General features: G+C 45.6%; 1 protein-coding gene across 1 annotated transcript in view; it reads left to right on the forward strand.

The window, feature by feature from the left end:
- The window catches only part of LOC124711804 (collagen alpha-1(III) chain-like), a 62,764-nt gene extending 47,991 nt beyond the window's left edge, over positions 1–14,773 (forward strand). Inside the window, exons 9-12 of the mRNA XM_047242026.1 lie at positions 1,592–1,737; positions 3,722–3,987; positions 8,185–8,351; positions 13,244–14,773. Of these exons, the coding sequence (XP_047097982.1) occupies positions 1,592–1,737; positions 3,722–3,987; positions 8,185–8,351; positions 13,244–13,519 (855 nt within the window). The 3' untranslated portion in view covers positions 13,520–14,773. The remainder of the gene's footprint in view (positions 1–1,591; positions 1,738–3,721; positions 3,988–8,184; positions 8,352–13,243) is intronic.
- Positions 14,774–14,873: the final 100 nt, after the last annotated feature.

Here is a 14,873-nt window from a genome sequence, read left to right on the forward strand (position 1 = left end):
AATAGGCAGTTTACTATTTGCCCTCAAGCTTTCCTTCAGTATTGTTCGGTTCTGTCTTAGATTTACTTTTCCGATAAAATTTGTTACACTTTAACATTGATACCCAGCAATGTGACTTGGTTTACTAATAAAGAGCTGGCTGATACGGACAAGTGTATTGGTTCACTGAATGCAATCGGAGAACGGGTCGACGACGCCATGCGGAGCTGTCTCCGCAATGAGACGGAAACCTCGTCACAATATTTTTCCAGCTGAGGGTTCTTACATGAGTCTGAGTTTTGTGTCGTTCGATTTGGTGACTACATGTTACAGGCTTCGTCACTGTTGTGAAGATACGTTCACACAGACAAAGGGAGCTGAGGTAGCGAACAGATTTAATTACGCTTGCATTAATACTTTGTAAAGAGCCACTGAAGCCCCCGGGAAGCTTACCCTGAAACTGCTAAACCGCCCCCCCCCCCCCCCCCGTCCACCGCGATTCTTAAGAGAATAGAACTGTACATAAAACAGCTTCAGACGTCTGATTGCTTTACGTGTGAGCTAATGTGTTTGACGCTAAGCGTACTAAAATTTTATGGTTGAATACGCAAAACAGTAATTACGTTAGTTTCATTATTTTCGATTATTTGCCCACAGGCTAATCAAACATTTACACTTTCCTGGTTTTTCTTCTAAAGTATGTATCGTACAATGATATAAGTTTGTAAGTATCTTCGTGGTATATGTGGATACTGTCTGCAAAATGGGTAGCGAATGGAGTAAAGAGTAAAGAAATATAGCCGGCCGCGGTGGCCGTGCGGTTCTGGCGCTGCAGTCCGGAACCGCGGGACTGTTACGGTCGCAGGTTCGAATCCTGCCTCGGGCATGGATGTGTGTGATGTCCTTAGGTTAGTTACGTTTAAGTAGTTCTAAGTTCTAGGGGACTGATGACCTAAGATGTTAAGTCCCATAGTGCTCAGAGCCAGTAAAGAAATAAGAAATTAAAACGTCACGTTTGATGCTGGAGTTTTACCTAATGAAAAACGAATATTCAGTAAGCGATAAATTGATTCCTTTCTTTATTTTGTGCGGCAGTTATCGAGAAAAGTTTGTAAAAGATATGAAATTATGTTTAAAGTTTTTTGGAAGTCACTAAGTGTCCTCCTTATCAAATACTGGATGAATATGATCTGGGTAAGTTATGCACTGCTTCAAGGAAAATACACTGTTTATAACGTTAATACTTGATTTAGTTTGTTAAACCTTAAACGTAAGATTATACTCCTCAGAGAGTAGATTATGACAGCGTTTTAAACTTTAGAATACGGCCAGTAATTATACGAAATATTGAAAATCAAATTTTTGTTGTTCCTGAAAGCTGTTAGAGAGACAAACTGCAACATGGCCGTGGTGACAATTTTAGACGTTTAGTAATGTAACTACTCAGACAAATCCCCGAAATGTTGTTGGTGGAGTACATAGAATGAATTCATTTCGGTGAGTGTGGTTCAGTTGACATCTGAAGAGCTTGCGCAGGAGTCTTCAACGTCAGCTGTCTCCTGTCTGCATGTCCCTGCTCTGGCCTAAATTTTGTTCGCTGTGTGTGTCACAGAGGCAGGGCGTGCCGGAGAACGACGCGGCTCCCGGCGAGTTCCCGTGGGATGTGGTCATCTTCTCTGACGAGCTGCAGTCGGCGCTCTGTGCAGGAGTCATCGTCACCGAGAAGGCCATCCTCACCACCGCCCGCTGTGTCGAGGGGTAAGCATCTGCCACCGTGATGGGACCGTGCCACCCTGTAGTCGGTTGTTGCTCTACTCCTTAAAGCCGTCGTCACACAGACCGTGCACTCGAACGTCAACGTTCAGCTTGACGAGTTTCTGACGTCATGACGTGGAAAAGCACGCTACAGAGTCTTTCCCAATGACCAGAGCAATATCAAGCAGGGCAGATATTGTGAACGCGCATTTGAAGATAGACTAGACAAATGGAAGAATACTACCTTCGTCACGTGCAAGCCATCTCTCTCTTTTCAGTGCAGAGTTGGAAAACGTCATATTTGTTTTCAGTTGCAGCCCATATTTGGTGGGTGTCGTATTACAAGTAGCCTTTCCACCACAGCTTTGCTGACATATGTTGTCCACTTCTTCCACTCCCTCTCTCTAACCATATTTTCCTCCTCACTCCCTCTGACCATACCCTCTTCCTTTTCCACCTGTCCGCTGTCCGCTATCCCTCTACAACTTCTACCTACCTCATGCATCTCTCCATACTCCCTTCTCTCTGTCCATTTCCTTCTCTCCTCACTCTGCCCATCCCCTCCTCTGTCTATCTCAACCTGTCCCCAGCCATTGGCATGTGTAGCTCACGGAATATAGTTAAGTAAAGCAGGCCAATACCCTGTCGTGCAGGCCAAGCTACACACCAGCTGTTGGAGAAAAACAAGTTTTTGCATCACTGCTCCCATTGGAGCTAGGAGGTTCTAAACCACACAGTGCTGATACTTGTGGGGCTTGTTGTTTCTGTGCCAAATTTGGTTCAAACCGATCAAGGACTTTGGGAGGAGATGCCAGACATACATACGTACACACAAACGCTCTGCTTCACATATATAATAGGTGACATCCTATGACGATACGCCATTTCATAGCATCAGCACATTGAGAATCTCTCAAAAATGTGTCGTTGTTGGTAAAATTTGTTGTTCGAAACAGGTGGGAAACGTCATATTGGTGGGTAAAGAGTTTTTATATTAGTACCTCCGTGTTACTAAAATATGCTGTTTCAAGGCATTGGCACACTGAAGATCTTTCAAAAATGTATTGTCTTGGTATGATCTGTTCCAATTAAATGTCAGTTCATCAATTTGTTATTCCTTTATTTACCCTTCCGTCTGAGTCTGACTTTAATAGACTACCCATCTAGAGCATAAGCTCTTTGCACCACATTGTGGAAGTTCCAATAAACATTCTGCATTCCTTTGCTCAATGATGACTGGCTTTTTGCCTTTTTCAATGGTGGTGAATGCACATGTTTCCCTTGTTTGTTTTGCTCTTTTACCGTGAGCTCATAATGATATATCAACAACAACTCGGTCATGTTGACAAGGTGGCTAAAGAAGTCACAAGAAATTGGCTTGCAATATTTCGGCTACTACCTCGGTCTGGGTGTGAGCAATCGAAAAATCTAGCTAGTGGCAACCTTTGTCAAAGTTAATATGTTGTGTAAGATGAAAACTGATCCATGATTGGTTTTCACTTTTCCCACTACCGCTTCGATTGTGATTTGCTGATCTTCGGACACCAGGCCCCCCCCACTTGTCTTGCAATTCCCAGAGGGATGGCCTGTCACTTGATAGAAGCGTCTGCACCACCCAGCGACTGTATCATTTATGATAGTACACTGCTGTGAAGGGGCATTGCACCTCTATAATTCAGCACGGATTGTTGCAGCGTTGTTCCCTTTCAAATTCAGAGAATGAAAACGAGCTCGACTCTCCAATTTATCAATGGGTTGTGCTGTTTTGCTTCAGCTCCCGTGGAGGCATGCTCTGGTACAGTGGCGCTAAGATTTCAATGCATATCAAGACTGCAGCCGTGTAACTTCTAGTAAACAACAAAATCCTTACGTCACTTTATTTTTTCGAGGTGACAATTATAACTTTATGGCCTCCCCTCGTAGTGATTAGACACGTTCCTGTTGACCCAGTCCGTCTAGTGAGCGTCGGTGGATGGTCGCATTACAGACGCGAGAGCTCCGACCTGACGGTGAAGGCGGGCCTGCAGTCGGTGGGCGGGCAGCCTGTGGCGCAGTCCCAGGTGGCCGCCACCATCCGCCACCCCAACTTCGACCCCAACACGCAGTTCGACGACCTGGCGCTGCTCGTGCTGGCGGCGCCACTGCCGCTGGGCGGCGCCGGCCGACTCTCCGCCGTCTGCCTGCCGCTCTCCAGGGCCTCCGGGCCTTCCAACGGCTGCGTCGCCAGCGGCTGGACCAAGGCCGCCATACAAGGTAACACACGTCTCAAGTCCCCTTCCGTTCGGGACTTGGTTGTTTGTTTATTTTCCTGCTGTTTTATCAATGCTAGCGATTTCCTCTTCAGACGGTATTATAAAGAGCTGGAGCTGTGACCTCTACATTGGCAGGACAATGTGAAGCAGAGTGGGGCGATGAGGATCTGTCGAACGCCCACAGGCGCTAATGAGACAGTGTTATCAGAATATACATTATTATTCACACGTGTGCAGTTGTCTTCCTTCACGGCTGTCAGTAGCCAGGCGAGCAGAAGGGCGCTGGCCGAGCGGTATTATATCAATCCCTCTCTTCAGGCTTTCATTTCAGATATTTCTGCAGCATCTGTGTGCTGAAAGCCGTTCTTGTGTACGACTTATGCGTTATTGCCTCACTGTGCATGGTCAATGGAATGATGTTATGCTCCCTTCTCCACGAAGTCACTCTGCTGCATCGGCGAACTGGTCCTCCAGCTCTGGTGGTGTGTGGCAGTTTAGCTCGGAGGTGGGCTCATGCTACATACACTGAAGAGCCAAAGAAACTGGTACACTTGCCTAATATCGTATAGGGCACCCGCTAGCACGCAAAAGTGGTGCAACACGACATGGCATGGACTCGACTGAAGTAGTGCTGCCGGCCGTGGTGGCCAAGCGGTTAAAGGCGCTACAGTCTGGAACCGCGCGGCCGCTACGGTCGCAGGTTCGAATCCTGCCTCGCGCATGGATGTGTGTGATGTCCTTAGTTTAGGTTTAAGTCGTTCTAAGTTCTAGGGGATTGATGACCTTAGAAGTTAAGTCCCATAGTGCTCAGAGCCATTTGAACCATTTTTTTGAAGTAGTGCTGGAAGGAACTGACACCACGAATCCTGCACGGCTGTCCATAAATCCGTAAGAGTATAACGGGGTGGAGATCTCTTCTAAACAGCACATTGCAAGGAATCCCAGATATACTCAATAATAACAATGTCTGGGGAGTTTGGTGGCCAGCGGAAGTGTTTACACTCAGAAGAGTGTTCCTGAAGCCACTCTGTAGGAATTCTGGACGTGTGGGGTGTCGTGTTGTCCTGCTGGAATTGCCCAAGTCTGTTGGAATGTGCAATGGACGTGAATGGATGTAGGCGACCAGACAGGATCCTTATATACATTTCACCTGTCAGAGACGTATCCAGACGTATCAGGAGTCCCATATCGGTCCAACTGCATACACCATTACAGAGCCTCCACCAGCTTAAACAGTCCCCTGCTGATATGCAGGGTCCATGGATTCATGAGGTTGTCTCCATACCCGCACACGTCCATTTGCTCAATACAATTTGAAAGGAGACCAGTCCGACCAGGTAACATGTTTCCAGTCGTCAACAGTGCAATGTCGGTGTTGATGGGTCCAGGCTAGGCGTAAAGCCTTGTGTCGTGCAGTCACCAAGGGTACACTAGTGGGTCTTCGGCTCTGAAAGCCCATATCGATGATGTTTCAAAAAATGGTTCAAATGGCTCTGAGCACTATGGGACTTAACATCTGTGGTCATCAGTCCCCTAGAACTTAGAACTACTTAAACCTAACTAACCTACGGACAGCACACACATCCATGCCCGAGGCAGGATTCGAACCTGCGACCGTAGCGATCACGCGGTTCCAGACTGAAGCGCCTAGAACCGCACAGCTACACCGACTGGCGATGATTTTTCGTTGAATGGTTCGCACACTGATACTTGTTGATGGCCCAACATTGAAATCTGCAGCAATTTTCGGAAGGGTTGCACTTCTGTCAAATTGAACGATTCTCTTCAGTCGTAAGTCCCGTTCTTGCAGGATCTTTTTCTGGCCGCAGCGATGTCGGAGATTTTATGTTTTACCGGATTCCTGATATTCGTGGTACACTCGTGAAATGGACGTACGGGAAATTCCCTAGTTCATCGTCACCTCGGGGATGCTGTGTCCCATCCGTCTTGCGCCTGCTATAACACCACTTTCAAACTCACTTAAATCTTGATAACCTCTCATTGTAGCAGCAGTAACCGATCTAACAACTACGACAGACACTTGTTGTCTAATATAGGAGTTGCCGACCGCAGCGCCGTATTCTGCCTGTTTACATACCTCGGTTTTTGGATACGCATGCATATACCAGTTTCTTTGCACTTCGATGTATGTCAGCTATTCTTCCGGGTTGCCATTCCAGTCTAGATGTTGCACACTAGCCTGCCTTGACTTCCGCTCCGGCTCTGCCGTTGGCTGGAGCAAAACTTAAAAATTTTCGGACCTGCCTGGGATATCATTGAGGGGCATAACAATAATTATAACTTGCCACTTTTCTAGCAGTGTAGGAATCTGAGGACCAACTTCAGGCCTTCAGGCCAATATAAACTGCTTCCACACATTGCCAATATATAAAAAATTGTACAATAACGTGCGCTGTAAAAATATAGCTTTGTAGTTGTCGTAGCAATTGCAATGTTGATTCCAACGCGCAGTCAGTTGTGCGGGAAGGTAGGTCGTCGAACATTCATCCTCCACTGCCGCCACGGAAGCAAATATCCATCGATCATCTCGAACGGAACGCAAACAGGTACCTTGGCAAGATATGAAATAAAATGATCACATAGGCTCAGTGCATTGGTCATGTAATGAGAAAATTCAGTCAGTCTACAAAGGAGATTTCTTACAAAACAATCGTGCTACCCATCCTAAAATACTACTCAAGTGTATGGAGTCCATATCATATAGGACCATCAGGAGTCGTAGAACTGGTGCAAAGAAACTCAGCGCGTGTGGTCGCAGATTCGACCCGCGGGAGAGCGTCGCGGAGATATTGAAAAATCTGAACTGGCAGACGCTTGAGAATGGATACTATCCCTTATAGCATTTCAAGAACTAGTATTAAATGAGGAATACATTACAAATCCCTATGTATCGCTTCCCTATGGCCAGCAAAGATAAGCTTAGAGTAGCTGCAGCACACAAAAAGAAATTTAAGCATTCTTCCCACGCATCATACGCAGATGGAACGGGAAGAAGTCATAATAAGTGATACAATGGGAAGTAACCACTGCCACGATCGGAACAACGAATTGCGGAGTGTAGATGCAGACTTAGATGACAGGAAGGAAAATTCAGGTCTTACGTTCCGTCTACGACATGGACATTAGAGACCGTGTTCAGACTCGGGATGGGGGACGAAACCGGCCACATTCCTCACAAAGGAACTATTCCAGCATTTAGGGGAACCACAGAAATCCTAAGTCTGGATGACTACAGGAGTATTTGAACTGGACCCCTCACGAAAGGGAATGCAATGTCTTACCACTGTGTCTTCTTGCTCGGTTGCAGTGACGAGATCTGAGGTCAAGGTCATCAGAGATGGAACTCTAGTTTGGGTTCGCTAAGACTGGGAATGAAAATCAACAGTGACATTTTTTTAAAAATCATTCAGTTCTTCGCATCAAGTTCTTCAGAGACTACCGAAAACCTCGAATAATGCCAGTGTCTTAATGTTGGAACCGTATCATCCGGACAGAAATACTAAAACTTGGAATGCACTTTGATTGGTGACAATGAGGCAAGAAGACTCCTGCTTCAGAGGACAGATGAGCGTTCCAGTGTCCAGCAAGAAACGGCACAATCATGGCTGGAAGTTCATAAGCCTTTAAGAATAACGTTATGACTTGAGGTACATTATCGTTTCATTCTCTTAGACCATAAATCCAGGTGGTAGGGTGTATTGACCAATTTTGTTACACTTTCATCCTCAGACGTCATAGTTATCATACGGTATGACTGTTTTTCGTAGGCAGACTCTCTCAGCGGAGATACCCTGCTACTCAACTCGAAGTGATTCTAACTAGTATGATCAGAACTTCAAAGTTGTAACCCAACCTCTTCGAATCTTAACCCAATCGACCCTTTAATGGGTTCATTCGAGCGTTGTGTTCGCTTACTGAACTGTCCACCAACAGTGGAGACATTCAGCATCTGAATCGCATAGCTGTTGTGTGTACGGTGCGGTGCGGTGCGGTGCGGTACGGTATCAGATGATAGCACAGCAACCCGAAGGATGGTTTGAATAAGAGACTGGGGTCTTAAAACATTGCACCACCTTGCTCGACAAGCAGACGACAAAAATCTGTACTTACATATAAGAGAGCTATTTTTAAAAAGGTGAGAGGAAGTCGGTACAGGGTTGAATGGTGGCTGTTACAGGCAAGGTTCGTGGAGCTGACGCCACGATGCACCGGGTACCGGTGAACCTGATCGAGCCGGCAACGTGCCAGGACCTGCTGAGGAAGACCTACCTCGGCAAGTACTTCGTCCTCAACAAGAGCTTCGGCTGCGCACTGCCGGCGACCTCCACCGCCAGCTTCTGTATGGTGAGTTCTTGCAGCGCGACTTTCAGCTCCACTTGTAAGACGATTGACATCGATCTTAAATTCACATTGACTCGTGCAAATTTTCCGTCTTTATCGCTTTTTAGTTTTATAATCTATTCATCTTAATGCATATCGGCTGAAGCTATCATCGGGATCTGTCAGTTAAGAATGAAACAAAGGTAGGTTTGTATGTTAGTATCTTACGGGATACTGTGTATCGATGCCTTTCAACGTGTTATGTTTCGTGTTACATATATGTACATATGTAAAACTTGCGTTTGGTGCATACTGCTTCTCATTTGTTTCTTTCTTATCTGATAGAGTCTGCTGCTGGAATAACCAGAAATGCGTTAAGGCCTGCCTATAAATATTATAAATTAAGGTTCCACACCGCATTTTTCTGCTTCTATGTGAAAGCTACTCTCAGGAACTACTTTACGCATTTTGATAAGGTTTTCACAAATGGACTGATTCTCGAGGAAGGTTTGTGTATATAACCTATTACCTCTGCGTCATACAGTTTGTCCGGCAGTAGACACTTACAGAAACCGAAGCGTATCGCTGTTAGTCTATAAAATAAAAAATCGGTAAAGACAGAAATTATACTGACACGATTATCATTTACTCGCTTTGACTCAATTAATATCCCAAGAGGTAAATCTCAGAAGCAAGCACTAGAAAATTTCGCAAGAAATGTAAATAAAAATATATTGTGGGATCCACCCAAAGGTAGATAGACTTTTTGTTCCTTTTTGTTCATGGCCACTGTTTTAACCCCAAGTATCTGTGTTGCGGCTAGAAAGAGCTTTTTAGAATTCTGACACACAGGAGCGTATCCAGGACCAGAGCTACGGGGCAGCTCGTATTAGTTCCACGGTGAATGGCGGAATAGGAACACTTGCTACTAGCTGGAACCCATCACATGTTTCTCCTTTCTTCAAACTGTTACAATCAACTGATACCTCTCTCTGAGTGGCAGGGCAGAATGAGAGTTGACTTACGAAGATAATTTTTCTTTTTTCTAGAAGGGAGGGCGGGGGGGGGGGGGGAGGTGGCTGCGTCCTGCCCTCCTTCTCTCCCCTCCCTGTCTTTCCCATCGCTGGGTTCGCACTTGCCGCCACCTGCCATTTCACAGACGATCCAGAACAGGATTTTTCTACAATTTAGTATCTTCAAAATGTTAAACAGCAACCTCTTTCTTGGACCGTAGGTAGAATACGGGAACACGGTTTTTAGGGTTCGAGACGATGTTCAAAAATTTTACATTCGAATTTTCGAATCGGAATCAGTTGGATAGTGTGAGGAGGTACGGGGGGAGCGGCAGGAAAACCGGATTTTGACCATATACTGAAACTAATCAAGATTTCCAAATACTCATTTCTGAATCGAACGTCTCTGTTTGTTAAAGTTTGACAGTACACACGAGATGTCATTGAAGTTCCCAGGTCGAAGTAATTTACGAAGGACATAGCTTATTCATCCACAAGCCGTTGTCATGATTTATAGTGCGAATTGCGTTTCTTTGAATTTTTTTGGCGTTTATTAGCTTGAATTATGACACTGCGTGTTTAAATTCGCGAATCGATTGCGGGCAGTTTGTTCCACTCCAATTGCTGCTGTTTCTGCAGATGTGCCGTAAAGTCTGATTATTTTTGTAAACTTGAAATGTAGGAAGGGAAATGAAAGGGAAAGAATGGGTGGGAAATGGTGACTGTTAGCCGCACAGGACGTTGTGGTAATGCAGTGGCGAAAGTTGAAAATTTATGCCTGCCCAAGACTCGTGAGAGGTTGCCTTAACTGCGTCTGCCATCCGAACATGATCTCTGGCTGACTCAGATTTTCAACTTACCGCACGCTGTAATGCAGCATCCATCGTCCAATAAACTCCCTACTCGCAAATTCCGATTGCAGTAGGAGATCGGACGATATTTGTGCATCCACAATGAAACAAACGTCTAGGAGCCATTATCCTCTTTTTTAATCCCCGACGCAAACAAACGGGTGTTATAAGTTTAACGTGTGTATCTGTCGGTGACATCATAGCTGCCAAATGAAAGGTCCGATTTCAATGCAGCTTTTTTTTCACAACTGTATATATCTGAGTGGTGTCTCTTCTGTCTGACATGCCCGACAGAACAATCGCCACTCAGATATATATATTTCTGATTATTTTGTCTATCGAGTACATTTTCTGTGCTGTCAACTAAAGTCCCTTTCGAATAACTTACGGTGATTCAGCTGGGTGTTTCGTCAACAACCGTCAATGTTTCGACAGGTGGCCATACTGTCATTTCCGAGGCAAAACTGCACCAAGTAGCCGCTGCAGTTTTGCTAAGTGCTGCAGTTTTGCCTTGAAAATAACAGGGTTGTCACCTGTCGAAAAATCGGCCCTTGTCGACGACGTCACCCGGCTGTATCCCCATAAGTTATTCGAATCTTGTATACGCCGGAAGAAACTTAGGTCTCAAAGGGTCCCGTTCTTTAGCAGGCTTCCGGTTTCATCTCAAAATGTCCAACAGTAACGCTTTCTCATTCTGACTACTGCCTTGCTGGACCATAGTTGCTGAATCACACCATGAACATTTATAAGCATGCTGGTTGCTGGACGCATTATTTGCAATATTGACGGCCTAAGGCCCATTCTTGGATTTGCGACTTCACCTTTCTGCAAGTGGATCTCCCTCATCACAGCAGTTCAGAGCCACAGCTGTAGAGAACATTTATTGAACTGACAGCCAAAATATCGATCCTGATTGAATATCCAAGTTACCCTTTCCATTCTCTATGTAAGCAGTTGGTTCGTCTTGATCACTACCATGTCAGTATACAAGAGTCGATGAATGTCCTGAAAATCAAAAGTGAGCAGTTTGGTCACTACAGCCAACCTCAGTCTCGTTCTTTCACTACTTCCCAAAATCAACATCTACTTCAACATTTGCATACGTACTCCGCAGACCTACACACGACACGTGGCAGAGGGTACTTTGTACCACTGCTAGTCATTTCTCTTCCTGTTCCACACGAAAATAGAGCGAGGGAAAAAACAATTACACTACTGGCCATTAAAATTGCTACACCACAAGGATGACGTGCTGGAGACGGGAAATTTAACCGACAAGAAGAAGATACTGTGATATGCAAATGATTAGATTTTCAGAGCATTCACACAAGGTTGGCGCCGGTGGCGACACCTACAACGTGCTGACATGAGGAAAGTTTCCAACCGATTTCTCATACACAAACTGCTGTTGACCGGCGTTGCCTGGTCAAACGTTGTTGTGATGCCTCGTGTAAGGAGGAGGAATGCGTACCATGACGTTTCCGACTTTGATAAAGGTCGGATTGTAGCGTATCGCGATTGCGGTTTATCGTATCGCGACATTGCTGCTCGCGTTGGTCGAGATCCAATGACTGTTACCAGAATATGGAATCGGTGGGTTCACGAGGGTAATACGGAACGCCGTTCTGGATCCCAACGGCCTCGTATCACTAGCAATCGAGATGACAGGCATCTTATCCGCATGGCTGTAACGGATCGTACAGCCACGTCTCGATCCCTGAGTCAACAGATGGGGTCGGTTGCAATACAACCATCTGCACGAACAGTTCGACGACGTTTGCAGCAGCACGGACTATCAGCTCGGAGACCATGGCTGCGGTTACCTTTGACGCTGCATCACAGACAGGAGCGCCTGCGATGGTGTACTCAACGACGAACCTGGGTGCACGAATGGCAAAACGTCATTTTTTCGGCTGAATCCAGGTTCTGTTTACAGCATCATGATTGTCGCATCCGTGTTTGGCGACATCGCGATGAACACACATTGGAAGCGTGTATTCGTCATCGCCATACTGGCGTACCACCCGGCGTGACGGTATGGGGTGCCATTGGTTACACGTCTGCGTCACCTCTTGTTCGCATTGACGGCACTTTGAACAGTGGACGTTACATTTGAGATGTGTTACGACCCGTGGTTCTACCCTTCATTCGATCCCTGCGAAACCCTACATTTCAGCGGGATAATGCACGACCGCATGTTGCAGGTCCTGTACGGGCCTTTCTGGATACAGAAAACGTTCGACTGCTGCCCTGGCCAGCACATTCTCCAGACCTCTCACCAACTGAAAACGTCTGGTCAATGGTGGCCGAGCAACTGGCTCGTCGCAATACGGCAGTCACTACTCTTGATGAATTGTGGTACCCTGTTGAAGCTGCATGGACAGCTGTACCTGTACACGCCATCCAAGCTTTGTTTGACTCAATGTCCAGGCGTATCAAGGCCGCTATTACGGCCAGAGGTGGTTGTTCTGGGAACTGATTTCTCAGGATCTATGCACCCAAATTGCGTGAAAATGTAATCAGATGTCAGTTCTAGTATAATATATTTGTCCAATGAATACCCGTTTATCACCTGCATTGCTTCTTGGTGTAGCAATTTTAACGGCCAGTAGTGTATCTATATACCTGCGAACGAGTCCTAACTTCTCTTACATTCATGGTCGTTAAGCGAAATGTATGTTGGTGACAGCAGGACCGTTCTTTAGCCAGCTTCAAATGCCGGTCCTCTAAATTTGCTCAATAGCATTCTGTGCAGGGATTTCCATTTTAGTTCCCCAACCATGTCTGTAATACTTGCGTGTTGATCCAACCTACTGGTAACCATCTGGCAGTCCAGCTCTGAATTGCTTACATGTCTCCCTTTAATCAACCTGGTGGGGATCCCAAACACTCAAGCAGTACTCAAAATTGGTCTCATCAGTGTTCTACACTAGATGTTCTTCACACATGAAAAACACTTTCCTAAAATTCTCCCAATAAACCGAAGCCCATTGAATCGCTACCCAAACTGAAGATTTGACTCTTTGTTATCGCTGCCTCGCCTGCTCCACAGGTTGACGCAGGTTCTCCAGTGACGTGCGAAGACGCGGCGGGCCACCAGGTCCTCCGCGGACTGTACAGCTGGGACGTGGGCTGCGCCGCTCCTTCGGCGCCCGCGTCTCTGTCCTCCGTGGACACCGCGTGGATCGAGTCGGTGCTGGCCATTCCCACCGACGAGCTGGTGCGCCAGGAGCTCAACGAGATCCTGCGGCGCCAGCAGCTGGAGGAGCAGCAGCAGCAACTGGACACCGAGGGCAAGCCGGGCTTCGCACAGGGCTACGGCAAGTAGGCGGACCTCGGCGCCGCGAGGCAGCGTGCGGGGGAGGGCGCTTCAGCGCTTCGTCGGTGGCCACCGCTTTCCAGAGTCGAACAGTGCAAACGGCTTCCACTAGTCCTCTTCAGAGGACTCCCCATTCCTCATAATACTGACTGCGATCTGTGATGTTTTCATATCTTCGCGCAAACTCATTCAAATGTTATCAGTTCCATTTTACATGAAACCGTCGACACTGCAACTACTGGCAGCTTGATGCACTCATTTGGAAATTTAGGGGATACTATCGCTTTGCAAGGGTATTGCTTGTATGTAATTTTTGGGACCCTCTGGACTTGCACGCTTGCCAAGTGTGGATTTACACTCGAAAAGGAACGTCGGAGCGTCGATAGCTCTTGTACAGCTTCTTCGCATTGACGCTCCAGACGTTCCCCTTTGAAATTCCTTAATGGAATGGCCAGTGGACAAAGAAAGTGTGGTGTGCTTTCTTTCTAATCCTGCCAATTAATTTTTTTAAATAAAACGTTTTGTAAACACGTTTTCGTAATTTATTTCCAGCAGCGATTTCATAAATGTTTACTAAACTGACAAACGCTGATGGAACACATTTTGCTGAGACTGACTCATAATGGTTTGACTACTCCCCATGTAGGGCGATTGACTGAGGAGGAATCTTTCACCTGTAAAGCAGAAAAAGGAAGCACGAAATGAAGATGAGAGATTAGCTACAACTGTTAGTTTGACGACGATGTGACACTTGTTTCGTTTTACTGAAAGCAACAGTTAATTACATTTTTATTACAAACAATGGCCAGTTTACGGATATTCTATGTTTTATGCTACAAACTTTGTGTGCAACAACCAAAAGAAACACTGCTGTGTGATTGAGTCATATGATTCACTTATTTTCTAATAAATTTACTGCTCAAACAAAAATACTGCCTTATAAAAATCTCGATAATTTGTAACGATTTTTTGTAAAAATGAACTGTATTTTGCAGAGTACATCTAAAGATGATATGATCTGATTTTGTTACTGTAATGCTTAAGCAATATTTACAAATAAAGTATGCGAAACAGTAAATAAAATGTCCTATAATATTTGGCCAGTGTTTCAATTACATCCGGCACAAAAAAAACAACAGACAGTCCTACAGATGTTCAACATGAAATCTTCAACAGATGCGCAGTTCCAACACAACGCAGGAAAGAAACTGAACCCACACTCACTTATGTACTCACAAATGCGAATAAAAGTTGTTTCTTTGACATGCCCTGCACTAATTTTCTACTTAAATTACATCGTATTAGACACAATGTCCTGATATGAGACCAGTAACTGAATATCTTTGTGTAGAAATTTGGTGCC

The sequence above is a fragment of the Schistocerca piceifrons genome, chromosome 8 (assembly GCF_021461385.2).
Source record: "Schistocerca piceifrons isolate TAMUIC-IGC-003096 chromosome 8, iqSchPice1.1, whole genome shotgun sequence".
In the NCBI taxonomy this organism is placed as follows: domain Eukaryota; kingdom Metazoa; phylum Arthropoda; class Insecta; order Orthoptera; family Acrididae; genus Schistocerca; species Schistocerca piceifrons.